This window comes from Oncorhynchus keta, unplaced genomic scaffold (genome assembly GCF_023373465.1).
Source record: "Oncorhynchus keta strain PuntledgeMale-10-30-2019 unplaced genomic scaffold, Oket_V2 Un_contig_1253_pilon_pilon, whole genome shotgun sequence".
NCBI lineage: Eukaryota > Metazoa > Chordata > Actinopteri > Salmoniformes > Salmonidae > Oncorhynchus > Oncorhynchus keta.
The window spans coordinates 36,049-59,056 of record NW_026277906.1 but is presented as its reverse complement, the minus strand read 5'-3'; the positions used below and the strand labels follow the sequence as shown (position 1 = coordinate 59,056).

Here is a 23,008-nt window from a genome sequence, read left to right as displayed (position 1 = left end):
GGGGCAGGTAGCGTTCTCCACCAAACTTTACAAATGCACTATGCATTGGGGCAGGTAGCGTTCTCCACCAAACTTTACAAATGCACTATGCATTGGGGCAATGCACTATGCATTGGGGCAGGTAGCGTTCTCCACCAAACTTTACAAATGCACTATGCATTGGGGCAGGTAGCGTTCTCCACCAAACTTTACAAATGCACTATGCATTGGGGCAGGTAGCGTTCTCCACCAAACTTTACAAATGCACTATGCATTGGGGCAGGTAGCGTTCTCCACCAAACTTTACAAATGCACTATGCATTGGGGCAGGTAGCGTTCTCCACCAAACTTTACAAATGCACTATGCATTGGGGCAGGTAGCGTTCTCCACCAAACTTTACAAATGCACTATGCATTGGGGCAGGTAGCGTTCTCCACCAAACTTTACAAATGCACTATGCATTGGGGCAGGTAGCGTTCTCCACCAAACTTTACAAATGCACTATGCATTGGGGCAGGTAGCGTTCTCCACCAAACTTTACAAATGCACTATGCATTGGGGCAGGTAGCGTTCTCCACCAAACTTTACAAATGCACTATGCATTGGGGCAGGTAGCGTTCTCCACCAAACTTTACAAATGCACTATGCATTGGGGCAGGTAGCGTTCTCCACCAAACTTTACAAATGCACTATGCATTGGGGCAGGTAGCGTTCTCCACCAAACTTTACAAATGCACTATGCATTGGGGCAGGTAGCGTTCTCCACCAAACTTTACAAATGCACTATGCATTGGGGCAGGTAGCGTTCTCCACCAAACTTTACAAATGCACTATGCATTGAGGGCAGGTAGCGTTCTCCACCAAACTTTACAAATGCACTATGCATTGGGGCAGGTAGCGTTCTCCACCAAACTTTACAAATGCACTATGCATTGGGGCAGGTAGCGTTCTCCAAACTTTACAAATGCACTATGCATTGGGGCAGGTAGCCAAACTTTACAAATGCACTATGCATTGGGGCAGGTAGCGTTCTCCACCAAACTTTACAAATGCACTATGCATTGGGGCAGGTAGCGTTCTCCACCAAACTTTACAAATGCACTATGCATTGGGGCAGGTAGCGTTCTCCACCAAACTTTACAAATGCACTATGCATTGGGGCAGGTAGCGTTCTCCACCAAACTTTACAAATGCACTATGCATTGGGGCAGGTAGCGTTCTCCACCAAACTTTACAAATGCACTATGCATTGGGGCAGGTAGCGTTCTCCACCAAACTTTACAAATGCACTATGCATTGGGGCAGGTAGCGTTCTCCACCAAACTTTACAAATGCACTATGCATTGGGGCAGGTAGCGTTCTCCACCAAACTTTACAAATGCACTATGCATTGGGGCAGGTAGCGTTCTCCACCAAACTTTACAAATGCACTATGCATTGGGGCAGGTAGCGTTCTCCACCAAACTTTACAAATGCACTATGCATTGGGGCAGGTAGCGTTCTCCACCAAACTTTACAAATGCACTATGCATTGGGGCAGGTAGCGTTCTCCACCAAACTTTACAAATGCACTATGCATTGGGGCAGGTAGCGTTCTCCACCAAACTTTACAAATGCACTATGCATTGGGGCAGGTAGCGTTCTCCACCAAACTTTACAAATGCACTATGCATTGGGGCAGGTAGCGTTCTCCACCAAACTTTACAAATGCACTATGCATTGGGGCAGGTAGCGTTCTCCACCAAACTTTACAAATGCACTATGCATTGGGGCAGGTAGCGTTCTCCACCAAACTTTACAAATGCACTATGCATTGGGGCAGGTAGCGTTCTCCACCAAACTTTACAAATGCACTATGCATTGGGGCAGGTAGCGTTCTCCACCAAACTTTACAAATGCACTATGCATTGGGGCAGGTAGCGTTCTCCACCAAACTTTACAAATGCACTATGCATTGGGGCAGGTAGCGTTCTCCACCAAACTTTACAAATGCACTATGCATTGGGGCAGGTAGCGTTCTCCACCAAACTTTACAAATGCACTATGCATTGGGGCTCCTCCACCAAACTTTACAAATGCACTATGCATTGGGGCAGGTAGCGTTCTCCACCAAACTTTACAAATGCACTATGCATTGGGGCAGGTAGCGTTCTCCACCAAACTTTACAAATGCACTATGCATTGGGGCAGGTAGCGTTCTCCACCAAACTTTACAAATGCACTATGCATTGGGGCAGGTAGCGTTCTCCACCAAACTTTACAAATGCACTATGCATTGGGGCAGGTAGCGTTCTCCACCAAACTTTACAAATGCACTATTACAAATGCACTATGCATTGGGGCAGGTAGCGTTCTCCACCAAACTTTACAAATGCACTATGCATTGGGGCAGGTAGCGTTCTCCACCAAACTTTACAAATGCACTATGCATTGGGGCAGGTAGCGTTCTCCACCAAACTTTACAAATGCACTATGCATTGGGGCAGGTAGCGTTCTCCACCAAACTTTACAAATGCACTATGCATTGGGGCAGGTAGCGTTCTTTACAAATGCACTATGCATTGGGGGCAGGTAGCTCCACTTTACAAATGCACTATGCATTGGGGCAGGTAGCGTTCTCCACCAAACTTTACAAATGCACTTGCATTGGGGCAATGCACTATGCATTGGGGCAGGTAGCGTTCTCCACCAAACTTTACAAATGCACTATGCATTGGGGCAGGTAGCGTTCTCCACCAAACTTTACAAATGCACTATGCATTGGGGCAGGTAGCGTTCTCCACCAAACTTTACAAATGCACTATGCATTGGGGCAGGTAGCGTTCTCCACCAAACTTTACAAATGCACTATGCATTGGGGCAGGTAGCGTTCTCCACCAAACTTTACAAATGCACTATGCATTGGGGCAGGTAGCGTTCTCAAATGCACTATGCAAGGTACTTTACAAATGCACTATGCATTGGGGCAGGTAGCGTTCTCCACCAAACTTTACAAATGCACTATGCATTGGGGCAGGTAGCGTTCTCCACCAAACTTTACAAATGCACTATGCATTGGGGCAGGTAGCGTTCTCCACCAAACTTTACAAATGCACTATGCATTGGGGCAGGTAGCGTTCTCCACCAAACTTTACAAATGCACTATGCATTGGGGCAGGTAGCGTTCTCCACCAAACTTTACAAATGCACTATGCATTGGGGCAGGTAGCGTTCTCCACCAAACTTTACAAATGCACTATGCATTGGGGCAGGTAGCGTTCTCCACCAAACTTTACAAATGCACTATGCATTGGGGCAGGTAGCGTTCTCCACCAAACTTTACAAATGCACTATGCATTGGGGCAGGTAGCGTTCTCCACCAAACTTTACAAATGCACTATGCATTGGGGCAGGTAGCGTTCTCCACCAAACTTTACAAATGCACTATGCATTGGGGCAGGTAGCGTTCTCCACCAAACTTTACAAATGCACTATGCATTGGGGCAGGTAGCGTTCTCCACCAAACTTTACAAATGCACTATGCATTGGGGCAGGTAGCGTTCTCCACCAAACTTTACAAATGCACTATGCATTGGGGCAGGTAGCGTTCTCCACCAAACTTTACAAATGCACTATGCATTGGGGCAGGTAGCGTTCTCCACCAAACTTTACAAATGCACTATGCATTGGGGCAGGTAGCGTTCTCCACCAAACTTTACAAATGCACTATGCATTGGGGCAGGTAGCGTTCTCCACCAAACTTTACAAATGCACTATGCATTGGGGCAGGTAGCGTTCTCCACCAAACTTTACAAATGCACTATGCATTGGGGCAGGTAGCGTTCTCCACCAAACTTTACAAATGCACTATGCATTGGGGCAGGTAGCGTTCTCCACCAAACTTTACAAATGCACTATGCATTGGGGCAGGTAGCGTTCTCCACCAAACTTTACAAATGCACTATGCATTGGGGCAGGTAGCGTTCTCCACCAAACTTTACAAATGCACTATGCATTGGGGCAGGTAGCGTTCTCCACCAAACTTTACAAATGCACTATGCATTGGGGCAGGTAGCGTTCTCCACCAAACTTTACAAATGCACTATGCATTGGGGCAGGTAGCGTTCTCCACCAAACTTTACAAATGCACTATGCATTGGGGCAGGTAGCGTTCTCCACCAAACTTTACAAATGCACTATGCATTGGGGCAGGTAGCGTTCTCCACCAAACTTTACAAATGCACTATGCATTGGGGCAGGTAGCGTTCTCCACCAAACTTTACAAATGCACTATGCATTGGGGCAGGTAGCGTTCTCCACCAAACTTTACAAATGCACTATGCATTGAGGGCAGGTAGCGTTCTCCACCAAACTTTACAAATGCACTATGCATTGGGGCAGGTAGCGTTCTCCACCAAACTTTACAAATGCACTATGCATTGGGGCAGGTAGCGTTCTCCACCAAACTTTACAAATGCACTATGCATTGGGGCAGGTAGCGTTCTCCACCAAACTTTACAAATGCACTATGCATTGGGGCAGGTAGCGTTCTCCACCAAACTTTACAAATGCACTATGCATTGGGGCAGGTAGCGTTCTCCACCAAACTTTACAAATGCACTATGCATTGGGGCAGGTAGCGTTCTCCACCAAACTTTACAAATGCACTATGCATTGGGGCAGGTAGCGTTCTCCACCAAACTTTACAAATGCACTATGCATTGGGGCAGGTAGCGTTCTCCACCAAACTTTACAAATGCACTATGCATTGGGGCAGGTAGCGTTCTCCACCAAACTTTACAAATGCACTATGCATTGGGGCAGGTAGCGTTCTCCACCAAACTTTACAAATGCACTATGCATTGGGGCAGGTAGCGTTCTCCACCAAACTTTACAAATGCACTATGCATTGGGGCAGGTAGCGTTCTCCACCAAACTTTACAAATGCACTATGCATTGGGGCAGGTAGCGTTCTCCACCAAACTTTACAAATGCACTATGCATTGGGGCAGGTAGCGTTCTCCACCAAACTTTACAAATGCACTATGCATTGGGGCAGGTAGCGTTCTCCACCAAACTTTACAAATGCACTATGCATTGGGGCAGGTAGCGTTCTCCACCAAACTTTACAAATGCACTATGCATTGGGGCAGGTAGCGTTCTCCACCAAACTTTACAAATGCACTATGCATTGGGGCAGGTAGCGTTCTCCACCAAACTTTACAAATGCACTATGCATTGGGGCAGGTAGCGTTCTCCACCAAACTTTACAAATGCACTATGCATTGGGGCAGGTAGCGTTCTCCACCAAACTTTACAAATGCACTATGCATTGGGGCAGGTAGCGTTCTCCACCAAACTTTACAAATGCACTATGCATTGGGGCAGGTAGCGTTCTCCACCAAACTTTACAAATGCACTATGCATTGGGGCAGGTAGGGGCAGGTAGCGTTCTCCACCAAACTTTACAAATGCACTATGCATTGGGGCAGGTAGCGTTCTCCACCAAACTTTACAAATGCACTATGCATTGGGGCAGGTAGCGTTCTCCACCAAACTTTACAAATGCACTATGCATTGGGGCAGGTAGCGTTCTCCACCAAACTTTACAAATGCACTATGCATTGGGGCAGGTAGCGTTCTCCACCAAACTTTACAAATGCACTATGCATTGGGGCAGGTAGCGTTCTCCACCAAACTTTACAAATGCACTATGCATTGGGGCAGGTAGCGTTCTCCACCAAACTTTACAAATGCACTATGCATTGGGGCAGGTAGCGTTCTCCACCAAACTTTACAAATGCACTATGCATTGGGGCAGGTAGCGTTCTCCACCAAACTTTACAAATGCACTATGCATTGGGGCAGGTAGCGTTCTCCACCAAACTTTACAAATGCACTATGCATTGGGGCAGGTAGCGTTCTCCACCAAACTTTACAAATGCACTATGCATTGGGGCAGGTAGCGTTCTCCACCAAACTTTACAAATGCACTATGCATTGGGGCAGGTAGCGTTCTCCACCAAACTTTACAAATGCACTATGCATTGGGGCAGGTAGCGTTCTCCACCAAACTTTACAAATGCACTATGCATTGGGGCAGGTAGCGTTCTCCACCAAACTTTACAAATGCACTATGCATTGGGGCAGGTAGCGTTCTCCACCAAACTTTACAAATGCACTATGCATTGGGGCAGGTAGCGTTCTCCACCAAACTTTACAAATGCACTATGCATTGGGGCAGGTAGCGTTCTCCACCAAACTTTACAAATGCACTATGCATTGAGGCAGGTAGCGTTCTCCACCAAACTTTACAAATGCACTATGCATTGGGGCAGGTAGCGTTCTCCACCAAACTTTACAAATGCACTATGCATTGGGGCAGGTAGCGTTCTCCATAAAAAGCGTTTACAAATGCACTATGCATTGGGGCAGGTAGCGTTCTCCACCAAACTTTACAAATGCACTATGCATTGGGGCAGGTAGCGTTCTCCACCAAACTTTACAAATGCACTATGCATTGGGGCAGGTAGCGTTCTCCACCAAACTTTACAAATGCACTATGCATTGGGGCAGGTAGCGTTCTCCACCAAACTTTACAAATGCACTATGCATTGGGGCAGGTAGCGTTCTCCACCAAACTTTACAAATGCACTATGCATCCACTTCACAATAACAGCACTTACAGTTGACCAGGGGCAGCTCTAGCAGGGCTCTTCAGTATGGGCCATTCTACTGCCAATGTTTGTCTATGGAGACTGTGGGATAGCCTGGACGTGGGTATTATAGTATATGTAGTGCTGGTGGGATTCATTTTGAAATGTTTTTTTAAAAATCTATAATTATGTTCACCTTAGTACCCCTATAAACTGAGAAAAGTCAGGAAAATTACAAGAAGAAGAAGAAACAGAGCGACACAGGCTCAGAGTTGAGAGGAGAGAGAGGAAGAGAGAGAGGAAGAGAGGAAGAGAGAGAGGAAGAGAGGAAGAGAGGAAGAGAGAGAGAGAGAGAGAGGAAAAGAGAGAGAGGAAGAGAGAGAGAGAGAAGGGAGAGAGAGAAGAAGAGAGAGAGGGGAAGAGAGAGAGAGGAAGAAACACAGAGAGAGAGAGAGGAAGAGAGAGAGGGAAGAGAGAGAGAGGAAGAGAGAGCGAGGAAGAGAGAGAGGAAGAGACAGAGAGAGAGAAAGAGAGAGAGGAAAAGAGAGAGAGAGCTTAATAAAGGCATAGATGTCTCTTCTCTGTTCTACCACCATCTCTATTCTCTTTCACCATCTCTATTCTCTTTCACCTGCGTGTTGCAGTGATCACAAAGCTGTGAGCCACATTGCCGTTTCCACGTGTTCTAAGGTGGCGTCCAGCTCATTCTAAACCCCGCCCCCCCCGTTACAGTCCAACTCTCCTTTTACCATTGGACGGAACGGCCGTCAATCAAACAAGAGGGCGGGGCCAGCCACACATGATTTGACAGCAGGTCGCTTTGAGCCGTTTAGGCTGAGTTATATACTTTATGATGGGTATGTTGGTGAGGAAAAACCGCCACATAAACAAAACCACTATATTCTCTGTTATTTAACTATTTTGATTCGAATTTTTTTGGGACCATTCCGTCGGTCCTGACCGCCTACCGACGAGAACCAAGGACACCCTCTCTAACTGACGTCACAGGATCCGTTCCAACACGGAAACCGTAATGGTGGGGGCTCGTCGTTTAGTCGGTACTGTTGTGATGGTCTCTCCGGATCTCTCATCCTACTTCTATCCACAACCTGTTAACACACGTTAAATAAAACACGTCAATCTGAAAGAAGACTTTAAAAACAAAACAAAAAGTTCAACAAACGAAGCCCTGTCGCTGTGTAGACCAAAATGGACGATCGCTGGAGAAAAGTTGACAGATAATTCGACCTCTGTTCTTGTAAGTTTAATGAACACGTTTCTTTGCGTTGATCGAGATTCCCGTTGGTAGATCTACAACCATGGGGAAGTTAACACGCTGTCTCCTCCTGCTGCTGTTGCTGCTGTCCTGGAAAGGAACCGACTTACAGGTGAGTGTTTGTTGTTGTTGTTTACTTGTTTATGGGTGAGGGGAGGGGAGGGGAGGGGGAAAACCCGGGTGTGTGGCTCGCTGGGTACGGTGCCACTGTCCGGTTGGTCTATTTCGGGAAACCGTACAAAGAGAGAGAGGGGACTCTAATACACTTCAAGAATAGTATGCTGGAAATGAACAAACCCCCCTCGTCTGTCCTGTCTGTCTTGTCTGTCCTGTCCTTTGTAGGTTACTTTTTAAAATGCAATCCGTCATAGTTACCTGTCTAACATTGTAGGCAATAACGTAACTAATGGTGCGTAAAGAGGGTATATCGCTCTCCGTAACTAATGGTGCGTAAAGAGGGTATATCGCTCTCCGTAACTAATGGTGCGTAAAGAGGGTATATATCGCTCTCCCGCGTTTTACCATTTGGATGCCTCTATATGTTGTAGTTTAAAGGTAAAGGTATTGCACATTGAAACGCGTGTGGACATTCCTTGGTAAATGACCACATATCCTTTTAAGGCGCCACACAGAGTCCGGTTCTATGATGCCACCCCTTGTTGAGTAAATACAGGAGTGTCGCGGTTAAACACACAACATGTGGTAAACGGTCTCTTTGCTGAGAAGGAGACGGGGTGGTGGTAAGTCTCGCTATTCAGGTTGTCCTGGTGTAACGGACATTTCCACGTGAAAAACAAGGAGAGCAGTGGTTGATAACAGTCAATCAAAGATCGATCCAGTTTAATACGATCATTTACGGCGACATCGCCAGAACAGGAGCAGGCCTGTTTTATATTCTAATCAGACAGCACCTAATGTTAATCTCCAGAACAGAAGCAGGCCAGTTTTATATTCTAATCAGACAGCACCTAATGTTCATCTCCAGAACAGAAGCAGGCCTGTTTTATATTCTATTCAGACAGCACCTAATGTTCATCTCCAGAACAGAAGCAGGCCTGTTTTATATTCTATTCAGACAGCACCTAATGTTCATCTCCAGAACAGAAGCAGGCCTGTTTTATATTCTATTCAGACAGCACCTAATGTTCATCTCCAGAACAGAAGCAGGCCTGTTTTATATTCTATTCAGACAGCACCTAATGTTCATCTCCAGAACAGAAGCAGGCCTGTTTTATATTCTATTCAGACAGCACCTAATGTTCATCTCCAGAACAGAAGCAGGCCCGTTTTATATTCTATTCAGACAGCACCTAATGTTCATCTCCAGAACAGAAGCAGGCCTGTTTTATATTCTAATCAGACAGCACCTAATGTTCATCTCCAGAACAGAAGCAGGCCTGTTTTATATTCTAATCAGACAGCACCTAATGTTCATCTCCAGAACAGAAGCAGGCCTGTTTTATATTCTAATCAGACAGCACCTAATGTTCATCTCCAGAACAGAAGCAGGCCTGTTTTATATTCTATTCAGACAGCACCTAATGTTCATCTCCAGAACAGAAGCAGGCCTGTTTTATATTCTATTCAGACAGCACCTAATGTTCATCTCCAGAACAGAAGCAGGCCTGTTTTATATTCTAATCAGACAGCACCTAATGTTCATCTCCAGAACAGAAGCAGGCCTGTTTTATATTCTAATCAGACAGCACCTAATGTTCATCTCCAGAACAGAAGCAGGCCTGTTTTATATTCTAATCAGACAGCACCTAATGTTAATCTCCAGAACAGAAGCAGGCCTGTTTTATATTCTATTCAGACAGCACCTAATTCTTCAATGTTCATCTCCAGAACAGAAGCAGGCCTGTTTTATATTCTATTCAGACAGCACCTAATGTTCATCTCCAGAACAGAAGCAGGCCTGTTTTATATTCTAATCAGACAGCACCTAATGTTCATCTCCAGAACAGAAGCAGGCCTGTTTTATATTCTATTCAGACAGCACCTAATGTTCATCTCCAGAACAGAAACAGGCCCGTTTATATTCTATTCAGACAGCACCTAATGTTCATCTCCAGAACAGAAGCAGGCCTGTTTTATATTCTATTCAGACAGCACCTAATGTTCATCTCCAGAACAGAAGCAGGCCTGTTTTATATTCTATTCAGACAGCACCTAATGTTCATCTCCAGAACAGAAGCAGGCCTGTTTTATATTCTAATCAGACAGCACCTAATGTTTATCTCCAGAACAGAAGCAGGCCTGTTTATATTCTATTCAGATAGCACCTAATGTTCATCTCCAGAACAGAAGCAGGCCCGTTTATATTCTAATTAGACAGGCCCGTTTATATTCTAATTAGACAGCACCTAATGTTAATCTCAGAACAGAAGCAGGCCCGTTTATATTCTATTCAGACAGCACCTAATGTTAATCTCCAGAACAGAAGCAGGCCTGTTTTATATTCTAATCAGACAGCACCTAATGTTCATCTCCAGAACAGAAGCAGGCCCGTTTTATATTCTATTCAGACAGCACCTAATGTTCATCTCCAGAACAGAAACAGGCCGGTTTTATATTCTATTCAGACAGCACCTAATGTTTATCTCCAGAACAGAAGCAGGCCTGTTTTATATTCTATTCAGACAGCACCTAACGTTCATCTCCAGAACAGAAGCAGGCCCGTTTTATATTCTAATCAGACAGCACCTAATGTTCATCTCCAGAACAGAAGCAGGCCTGTTTTATATTCTAATCAGACAGCACCTAATGTTAATCTCCAGAACAGAAGCAGGCCTGTTTTATATTCTATTCAGACAGCACCTAATGTTCATCTCCAGAACAGAAGCAGGCCTGTTTTATATTCTATTCAGACAGCACCTAATGTTCATCTCCAGAACAGAAGCAGGCCCGTTTATATTCTAATCAGACAGCACCTAACGTTCATCTCCAGAACAGGAAACCTCTCATATATATATATCCCATATGTGTTTTAATTAAATCAACTATATGTGCTGAACTGGTCTGATGCTTTAAGCACACTGTTTGATTAAATAATTACAGTCCTCTCTCTCCTGCTGGCTGTCTCAGATTCTGAACTGGTCTGATGCTTTAAGCACACTGTTTGATTAAATAATTACAGTCCTCTCTCTCCTGCTGGCTGTCTCAGATTCTGAACTGGTCTGATGCTTTAAGCACACTGTTTGATTAAATCATTACAGTCCTCTCTCTCCTGCTGGCTGTCTCAGATTCTGAACTGGTCTGATGCTTTAAGCACACTGTTTGATTAAATAATTACAGTCCTCTCTCTCCTGCTGGCTGTCTCAGATTCTGAACTGGTCTGATGCTTTAAGCACACTGTTTGATTAAATCATTACAGTCCTCTCTCTCCTGCTGGCTGTCTCAGATTCTGAACTGGTCTGATGCTTTAAGCACACTGTTTGATTAAATAATTACAGTCCTCTCTCTCCTGCTGGCTGTCTCAGATTCTGAACTGGTCTGATGCTTTAAGCACACTGTTTTGATTAAATAATTACAGTCCTCTCTCTCCTGCTGGCTGTCTCAGATTCTGAACTGGTCTGATGCTTTAAGCACACTGTTTGATTAAATAATTACAGTCCTCTCTCTCCTGCTGGCTGTCTCAGATTCTGAACTGGTCTGATGCTTTAAGCACACTGTTTGATTAAATCATTACAGTCCTCTCTCTCCTGCTGGCTGTCTCAGATTCTGAACTGGTCTGATGCTTTAAGCACACTGTTTGATTAAATAATTACAGTCCTCTCTCTCCTGCTGGCTGTCTCAGTCCACATTTTTCATAGTGGATAGTTAATTTACAGACTCTCTTCTCTGTATACATCAATGAGGTCAGTGTGTCAAATCGGAGGGTCTGCTGTCCGGACCTCTGGCATCTCTATGGGGGTGCCACAGGGTTCAATTCTTGGACCGACTCTCTTCTCTGTATACATCAATGATGTCGCTCTTGCTGCTGGTGAGTCCCTGATCCACCTCTACGCAGACGACACCATTCTGTATACTTCCGGCCCTTCTTTGGACACTGTGTTAACAACCCTCCAGGCAAGCTTCAATGCCATACAACTCTCCTTCCGTGGCCTCCAATTGCTCTTAAATACAAGTAAAACTAAATGCATGCTCTTCAACCGATCGCTACCTGCACCTACCCGCCTGTCCAACATCACTACTCTGGACGGCTCTGACTTAGAATACGTGGACAACTACAAATACTTAGGTGTCTGGTTAGACTGTAAACTCTCCTTCCAGACCCATATCAAACATCTCCAATCCAAAGTTAAATCTATTTCGCAACAAAGCATCCTTCACTCATGCTGCCAAACATACCCTTGTAAAACTGACCATCCTAACAATCCCCTCGACTTTGGCGATGTCATTTACAAAATAACCCTACTCAACAAATTGGATGCAGTCTATCACAGTGCTTTGCTTTATCTTGGCCAGGTCGCAATTGTAAATGAGAACTTGTTCTCAACTTGCCTACCTGGTTAAATAAAGGTGAAAATAATTTTTATTTTTTTATTTTTATAATAACGTCCTCGTATTTTAATATAATAATTATATTAATAATAATTGAATATAATTAATTAAAATTCAATCCAAACCAAACAATTTAAATGAAACTAAAAAGTAACTTTTATATTTCTAATTAAGTAAAAAAACAAATAACATTGCAGCCTGCAGTTTGAACAAGATTGTTTAAAATAAAAAATAAAAAAAAAATAATAATATTATAAATCACATTGGTTACACATGGCCTGTCTGCTACGAACTTGAAACATTGTATCAACTATTAACTTTAACCTGCTAACAAACACGCTGCATTGTATAAAATATTCTGGGAACCTTAGTTTCCTGCACCAGTGAGCTCAGGACAGCTGGAGGCTATTTGTTCAAGGGGATAATCAGTAATGACAGCTGGAGGCTATTTGTTCAAGGGGATAATCAGGAAGCAGCCTATTTTATGACGTTTCCACTGGATCAGAGCATGACATTGTTCCCTTTCACGCTGAATGGTGGTCGAAAGGGAGAGAGAGCTGGAAAGATTTTCCAGGTACACCGAGGAACTATATCAATGGATGTAAAAACAAGACTTAATGCAATAGTATCCACAAAACACCGGTCTCAACGTCAACAGTGAAGAGGCTAGACACTCTAATGTACTTGTCCTCTTGCTCAGTTGTGCACCGGGGCCTCCCACTCTTTCTATTCTGGTTAGAGCCAGTTTGTGCTGAGAGGACCAGGCCAGCTATCTATCTAATCCATCTATCTAATCCATCCATCACTGTTCAGACATGAGGACCAGACCAGCTACCTACCTATCTATAATACTGTATGTGTCTGTTATAACACTGTTCAGACATGAGGACCAGACCAGCTACCTACCTATCTATAATACTGTATGTGTCTGTTATAACACTGTTCAGACATTTACATTTACATTTACATTTAAGTCATTTAGCAGACGCTCTTATCCAGAGCGACTTACAAATTGGTGCATTCACCTTATGACATCCAGTAGAACAGTCACTTTACAATAGTGCATCTAAATCTTAAAGGGGGGTGAGAAGGATTACTTATCCTATCCTAGGTATTCCTTAAAGAGGTGGGGTTTCAGGTGTCTCCGGAAGGTGGTGATTGACTCCGCGGTCCTGGCGTCGTGAGGGAGTTTGTTCCACCATTGGGGGCCAGAGCAGCGAACAGTTTTGACTGGGCTGAGCGGGAACTGTACTTCCTCAGTGGTAGGGAGGCGAGCAGGCCAGAGGTGGATGAACGCAGTGCCCTTGTTTGGGTGTAGGGCCTGATCAGAGCCTGGAGGTACTGAGGTGCCGTTCCCTCACAGCTCCGTAGGCAAGCACCATGGTCTTGTAGCGGATGCAAGCTTCAACTGGAAGCCAGTGGAGAGAGCGGAGGAGCGGGGTGACGTGAGAGAACTTGGGAAGGTTGAACACCAGACGGGCTGCGGCGTTCTGGATGAGTTGTAGGGGTTTAATGGCACAGGCAGGGAGCCCAGCCAACAGCGAGTTGCAGTAATCCAGACGGGAGATGACAAGTGCCTGGATTAGGACCTGCGCCGCTTCCTGTGTGAGGCAGGGTCGTACTCTGCGGATGTTGTAGAGCATGAACCTACAGGAATGGGCCACCGACATGAGGACCAGACCAGCTACCTACCTATCTATAATACTGTATGTGTCTGTTATAACACTGTTCAGACATGAGGACCAGACCAGCTACCTACCTATCTATAATACTGTATGTGTCTGTTATAACACTGTTCAGACATGAGGACCAGACCAGCTACCTACCTATCTATAATACTGTATGTGTCTGTTATAACACTGTTCAGACATAGTCTCTCTCTCTCACTACTCCCCAGGTGAAGTCAGTGAGTGTAACTCTACCAGAGTCTCTATTGTTTGTGTCTACTCTGGATGGGAGTCTACATGCTGTCTCCAAGCAGTCTGGAGACATCAAATGGACCCTCAAAGAAGGTCAGCACCCGCTCTCACGCCCACATACAGTATAGTGTATTACTATATACCTACAGTGTAGTATAATAATATATAGTATAATAATATATAGTATAGTATAATATGTAGTGTAATAATATATACCTACAGTATAGTGTATTAATATATACCTACAGTATAGTGTAATAATATATAGTATAATAATATATAGTATAATATAATATGTAGCGTAATAATATATACCTACAGTATAGTATAATAATATATAGTATATAATAATATATAGTATAATATGTAGTGTAATAATATATACCTACAGTATAGTGTATTAATATATACCTACAGTATAATAATATATAGTAGTATAATAATATATAGTATTGTATAATATGTAGTGTAATAATATATACCTACAGTATAGTGTAATAATATATAGTATAATACTATATAGTATAGTATAATATGTAGTGTAATAATATATAGTATACTATATGTAGAGTAATAATATATACCTACAGTATAGTATAATAATATATAGTATAATAATATATACCTACAGTATAGTATAATAATATATACAGTATAGTAATATATACCTGCAGATTAGTTTAATAATATATAGTATAATAATATACATCTACAGTATAGTGTAATAATATATAGTATAGTATAATAATATACACCTACAGTATATTATAATAATATATAGTATAGTATAATAATATATAGTATAATATACTAATTTATACCTACAGTATAGTATAATAATATATACAGTATAATAATATATACCTATAGTATAATAATATATAGTATAATAATATATAGTATAATATACTAATTTGTATAGTATAATAATATATATATAATAATAATATACCTACAGTATAGTATAATAATATATACCTACAGTATAGTATAATAATCATATAAAAGTATAGTATAATAATATATAGTATAATATGTATAGTATAGTATAATATATACCTATAGTTTAATAATACATAGTATAATAATATATTGTATAATATATACCTACAGTATAGTATAACAATATATAGTATAATAATATATACCTACAGTATAGTATAATAATCATATATAAAGTGTAATAATATATACAGTATAATAATATATACCTACAGTATAGTATAGTGTAATAATATATAGTATAGCATAATAATTTATACATACAGTATAGTATAATATATAGTATAGTATAATAATATATAGTATAATAATTTATAGTATAGCATAATAATTTATACATACAGTATAGTATAATAATATATAGTATAGTATAAAAATATATAGTATAGTATAATAATATATAGTATAGCATAATAATTTATACATACAGTATAGTATAATATATAGTATAGTATAATAATATATAGTATAGTATAATAATTTATACATACATACAGTATAGTATAATAATATATAGTATAGTATAATAATTTATACATACATACATACAGTATAGTATAATAATATATAGTATAGTATAATCATATATAGTATAGTATAATAATGTATACATACATACAGTATAGTATAATAATATATAGTATAATCATATATAGTATAGTATAATAATGTATACATACATACAGTATAGTATAATAATATATAGTATAGTATAATAATGTATACATACATACAGTATAGTATAATAATATATAGTATAGTATAATAATTTATACATACATACATACAGTATAGTATAATCATATATAGTATAGTATAATAATGTATACATACATACAGTATAGTATAATAATATATAGTATAGTATAATAATATATAGTATAGTATAATAATTTATACATACATACATACAGTATAGTATAATCATATATAGTATAGTATAATAATGTATACATACATACATTTACATTTACATTACATTTAATATAATGTATACATACATACAGTATAGTATAATAATATATAGTATAGTATAATAATTTATACTATATACATAGTATAGTATAATAATGTATACATACATACAGTATATTATAATATATAGTATAGTATAATAATATATACATTTACATTTAAGTCATTTAGTATAGTATAATAATGTATACATACATACAGTATATTATAATATATAGTATAGTATAATAATTTATACATACATACAGTATAGTATAATAATATATAGCATAGTATAATAATTTATACATACATACAGTATAGTATAATAATATATAGTATAGTATAATAATATATAGTATAATAATGTATACATACAGTATAGTATAATATATAGTATAGTATAATAATATATAGTATAGTATAATAATGTATACATACAGTATAGTATAATATATAGTATAGTATAATAATATATAGTATAGTATAATAATATATACATACATACAGTATATTATAATATATAGTATAGTAATACACTGCTCAAAGAAATAAAGGGAACACTAAAATAACACATCCTAGATCTGAATGAATTAAATATTCTTATGAAATACTTTTTTCTTTACATCGTTGAATGTGCTGACACCAAATCACACAAAAATTATCAATGGAAATCAAATTTATCAACCCATGGAGGTCTGGATTTGGAGTCACACTCAAAATTAAAGTGGAAAACCACACTACAGGCTGATCCAACTTTGATGTAATGTCCTTAAAACAAGTCAAACTGAGGCTCAGTAGTGTGCGTGGCCTCCACGTGCCTGTATTACCTCCCTACAACGCCTGGGCATGCTCCTGATGAGGTGGCGGATGGTCTCCTGAGGGATCTCCTCCCAGACCTGGACTAAAGCATCCGCCAACTCCTGGACAGTCTGTGGTGCAACGTGGCGTTGGTGGATGGAGCGAGACATGATGTCCCAGATGTGCTCAATTGGATTCAGGTCTGGGGAGCCACTTGTGTGGGTTGTAGACTCCGTCTCATGCTACCACTAGAGTGAAAGCACCGCCAGCATTCAAAAGTGACCAAAACATCAGCCAGGAAGCATAGGAACTGAGAAGTGGTCTGTGGTCCCCACCTGCAGAACCACTCCTTTATTGGGGGTGTCTTGCTAATTGCCTATAATTTCCACCTGTTGTCTATTCCATTTGCACAACAGCATGTGAAATGTATTGTCAATCAGTGTTGCTTCCTAAGTGGACAGTTTGATTTCACAGAAATGTGATTGACTTGGAGTTACATTATGTTGTTTAAGTGTTCCCTTAATTTGTTTGAGCAGTGTATATACCTACAGTATAATAATATATAGTATAATAATATATACCTACAGTATAGTATAATAATATATAGTATAATATGTATAGTATAATAATATACAGTATAGTATAATAATATATAGTATAATAATATATAGTATAATAATATATAGTATACTAATATATAGTATAATCATATGTATAGTATAATGTGTATAGTATAATAATATATAGTATAATCATATGTATAGTATAATAATATACAGTATAGTATAATAATATGTATAGGTTCATAATATATACAGTATAATAATATATACCTACAGTATAGTATAATAATATGTAGTATAATAATATACAGTATAATATATACCTACAGTATAGTATACTAATATATAGTATACTAATATATACCTATATTACAATAATATATAGTATAATATGTATAGTATAATAATATACAGTATAGTATAATAATATACAGTATAGTATAATAATATGTATAGGTTCATAATATATATAGTATAATATATACCTACAGTATATTATAATAATATATAGTATAATAATATATACCTACAGTATATTATAATAATATATAGTATAATAATATATAGTATAATATGTATAGTATAATAATATACAGTATAATATAATATGTATAGTATAATAATATATACCTACAGTGTAGTATAATAATATATACAGTATAATATGTATAGTATAATAATATATATAGTATAATGTATAGTATAATAATATATATAGTATAATAATATATACAGTATAATATGTATGGCATAATAATATATATATAGTATAATAATATATACAGTATAATATGTGTGGCATAATAATATATATAGTATAATAATATATACAGTAAAGAAATGCCACCCCACACCATAATACAACCAGTCATTGGAGGATGTTCATAATAATATTTGTACTAATAACATAATATATATAGTGTAACAATATATACAACTCAGTATTAGGAAGGTGTTCTTAATGTTTGTACTAATTAACATATTGTATACTAATATATAGTATTATAATATATACAACTCAGTATTAGGAAGGTGTTCTTAATGTTTGTACTAATTAACATATTGTATACTAATATATAGTATAATAATATATACAACTCAGTATTAGGAAGGTGTTCTTAATGTTTGTACTAATTAACATATTGTATACTAATATATAGTATTATAATATATACAACTCAGTATTAGGAAGGTGTTCTTAATGTTTGTACTAATTAACATATTGTATACTAATATATAGTATTATAATATATACAACTCAGTATTAGGAAGGTGTTCTTAATGTTTGTACTAATTAACATATTGTATACTAATATATAGTATTATAATATATACAACTCAGTATTAGGAAGGTGTTCTTAATGTTTGTACTAATTAACATATTGTATACTAATATATAGTATTATAATATATACAACTCAGTATTAGGAAGGTGTTCTTAATGTTTGTACTAATTAACATATTGTATACTAATACATAGTATTATAATATATACAACTTGTTTAGGAAGGTGTTCTTATAATAATTTGTATAATAATTAACATATTGTATAATAATATATAGTATTATAATATATAATAACTCAGTATTAGGAAGGTGTTCTTAATGTTTGTATAATTAACATATTGTATACTAATATATAGTATTATAATATATACAACTCAGTATTAGGAAGGTGTTCTATAATGTTTGTACTAATAATAACATATTGTATACTAATATATAGTATTATAATATATACAACTAGTATTAGGAAGGTGTTCTTAATGTTTAATACTAATTAACATATTGTATAATAATATATAGTATATTATAATATATATATACTCAGTATTAGGAAGGTGTTCTTAATGTTTGTACTAATTAACATATTGTATACTAATATATAGTATAATAATATATACAACTCAGTATTAGGAAGGTGTTCTTAATGTTTGTACTAATTAACATATTGTATAATAATATATAGTATTATAATATATACAACTCAGTATTAGGAAGGTGTTCTAATAATGTTTGTACTAATTAACATATTGTATACTAATATATAGTATTATAATATATACAACTCAGTATTAGGAAGGTGTTCTTAATGTTTGTACTAATTAACATATTGTATACTAATATATAGTATTATAATATATACAACTAATAGTATTAGGAAGGTGTTCTTAATGTTTGTACTAATTAACATATTGTATACTAATATATAGTATTATAATATATACAACTCAGTATTAGGAAGGTGTATCTATAATGTTTGTACTAATTAACATATTGTATACTAATATATAGTATTATAATATATACAACTCAGTATTAGGAAGGTGTTCTTAATGTTTGTACTAATTAACATATTGTATACTAATATATAGTATTATAATATATACAACTCAGTATTAGGAAGGTGTTCTTAATGTTTGTACTAATTAACATATTGTATACTAATATATAGTATTATAATATATACAACTCAGTATTAGGAAGGTGTTCTTAATGTTTGTACTAATTAACATATTGTATACTAATATATAGTATTATAATATATACAACTCAGTATTAGGAAGGTGTTCTTAATGTTTGTACTAATTAACATATTGTATACTAATATATAGTATTATAATATATACAACTCAGTATTAGGAAGGTGTTCTTAATGTTTGTACTAATTAACGTATTGTATACTAATATATAGTATTATAATATATACAACTCAGTATTAGGAAGGTGTTCTTAATGTTTGTACTAATTAACATATTGTATACTAATATATAGTATTATAATATATACAACTCAGTATTAGGAAGGTGTTCTTAATGTTTGCACTAATTAACATATTGTATACTAATATATAGTATTATAATATATACAACTCAGTATTAGGAAGGTGTTCTTAATGTTTGCACTAATTAACATATGGTTCATTCTGAACATTCCATTTTCCAGATCCCATCATCCAGGTGCCTGTCTACCTTACTGAGTGAGTGACTCTGCTATATACACACACACACACACACACACACACACACACACACACACACACACACACACACACACACACACATACACACAACACACACACACACACGCACACACACATACACATGACACACACTCACACACACACACACACAACTCACACACACACACAATGTTTGTACACACACACACATTGTATACTAATATACAAACACTCACACACCTGATAATCATTGCTTCTGTGTGTGTGTTTTTAGGCCAGGGTTTCTCCCTGACCCCAACGATGGCAGTCTCTACGTCCTGGGAGGAAAACACAAGGAAGGACTGATGGTAAGAGAGAGAGGGACAGAGCAAGAGAGAAGGACAGAGAGAGAGAGACAGACAGGACAGAGAGACGGACAGAGAGACGGTACAGAGGAGATAATACAGAGAGAGGGTTCTTAGAGTTTGAGACGGACAGAGCGAGAGAGAAGGACAGAGAGAGAGAGAGAGACAGACAGGACAGAGAGACGGACAGAGAGACTAATACAGAGAGAGAGAGACGGACAGAGAGAGACAGACAGAGAGAGAGGTAGAGACGGACAGAGAGAGAGAGAGAGAGACGGACAGAGAGAGAGACGGACAGAGAGAGAGAGAGAGAGAGACGGACAGAGAGAGACTGACAGAGAGATGGACAGAGAGAGATGGACAGAGAGAGACGGACAGAGAGAGAGAGACAGAGAGAGAGAGATAGAGACAGAGAGAGGACAGAGAGAGACGGACAGAGAGAGACGGACAGAGAGAGACGGACAACTCAGAGAGAGAGAGAGACGGACGTTTGACAGAGACAGAGAGAGAGAGTCGGACAGAGAGACGGACAGAGAGAGACGGACAGAGAGAGAGAGAGACGACGGACAGAGAGAGAGAGAGACGGACAGAGAGAGAGAGACAGAGAGAGACGGACAGAGAGAGACGGACAGAGAGAGAGAGAGACGGACGGACAGACAGAGAGAGAGATTAGAGAGATATAGACAGAGAGAGAGGTGTTCTTAAGAGAGACGGACAGAACATAGTATTTTACAGAGATATATAAGAGAGACAACAGATTAGAGAGAGACGGATTTTGTAATAACATATTGAATACTAATACATAGTATTATACGGACAGAGATAGTAAGGTGTTCTTAAGAGAGTAGACGGACAGAGTATACTAATATATAGTTATAAATATACGGACGGTCAGGAAGGTGTCTCCAGAAACTAATTAACATTTGTATACTAGAGAGGAGTCGGACCTCAGTAGAGACTGATGGACCTTTAGACTGAGAGACATTGGACCTTGTTGTCAGGATATATCAGACTCAGTTGTTAGGACAGAGTACCTAATGTTTGTCAGAGACAGACGGACAGAATATCAGACCTTGTTGTCAGGAAATCAGTACGTTTGACAGAAAGTCACGGACACTCAGTAATGAGTTGAGGACATCGACGTTTGTCGGACATCAGTAGAGTGTTGTCAGGACATCAGTAATGTGTTGACAGGACATCAGTAATGTGTTGTCAGGACAGTAGAGTTGTCAGGACATCAGACGGACGGACATCAGTAATGTGTTGAGACATCAGACGGACAGGACATCAGTAATGTGTTGAGGACATCAGTACAGGACAGAGAGAGTGTCAGACATCAGTAATGTGTTGTCAGGACATCAGTAAGAGAGTCAGGACAGAGTAGAGAGACGGACATCAGTAATGAGAGAGGACATCAGTACGGACAGAGTAATGTGTTGTCAGGACATCAGACCTTGTTGTCAGGACATCAGTAATGTGACAGACATCAGTAGAGTCAGGACATCAGTAGAGAGGACATCAGAGAGAGAGACATCAGTATTTTTGTCATATATACTAGTAATAGTATACTGTATACATCAGTAGTATTTTACATATATATATAATAATAATATACTGTATAGGATATAGTATTTTGTCAATATATATATAATAATAATATACTGTATAATATAGTATTTTAATATATATAATAATAGTATACTGTATAATATAGTATTTTAATATATATAATAATAATATACTGTATAATATAATATTTTAATACATCATATAATAATAATATACTGTATAATATAGTATTTTACATATATATATAATAGTAGTATACTGTATAATATCAGTATTGTCTATATGTCTCATCAGAAACTGCCCTTCAGGACATCCCAGAGCTGGTCCAGTCATGCAGTACCTGTTGTCAGGAGTTCAGAATGGAGTCAGGACATCAGTAACTGGTGAGAGACATTGGTACCTTGTTGTCAGGACATCAGTACCTTGTTGTCAGGACATCAGTACCTTGTTGTCAGGACATCAGTAATGTGTTGTCAGGACATCAGTAATGTGTTGTC

General features: G+C 38.2%; 1 protein-coding gene across 1 annotated transcript; it reads left to right on the top strand.

Moving 5' to 3' along the window:
- Nucleotides 1-7,418: 7,418 nt before the first annotated feature.
- On the top strand, nt 7,419-22,898 carry LOC127917959 (serine/threonine-protein kinase/endoribonuclease IRE1-like). The gene is made up of 5 exons (XM_052501118.1): nt 7,419-8,003; nt 14,295-14,409; nt 20,583-20,616; nt 20,873-20,965; nt 22,820-22,898. The coding sequence occupies exons 1-5, from the start codon at nt 7,935-7,937 to the stop codon at nt 22,896-22,898; spliced, it is 390 nt and encodes a 129-aa protein (XP_052357078.1). The 5' UTR covers nt 7,419-7,934.
- Nucleotides 22,899-23,008: the final 110 nt, after the last annotated feature.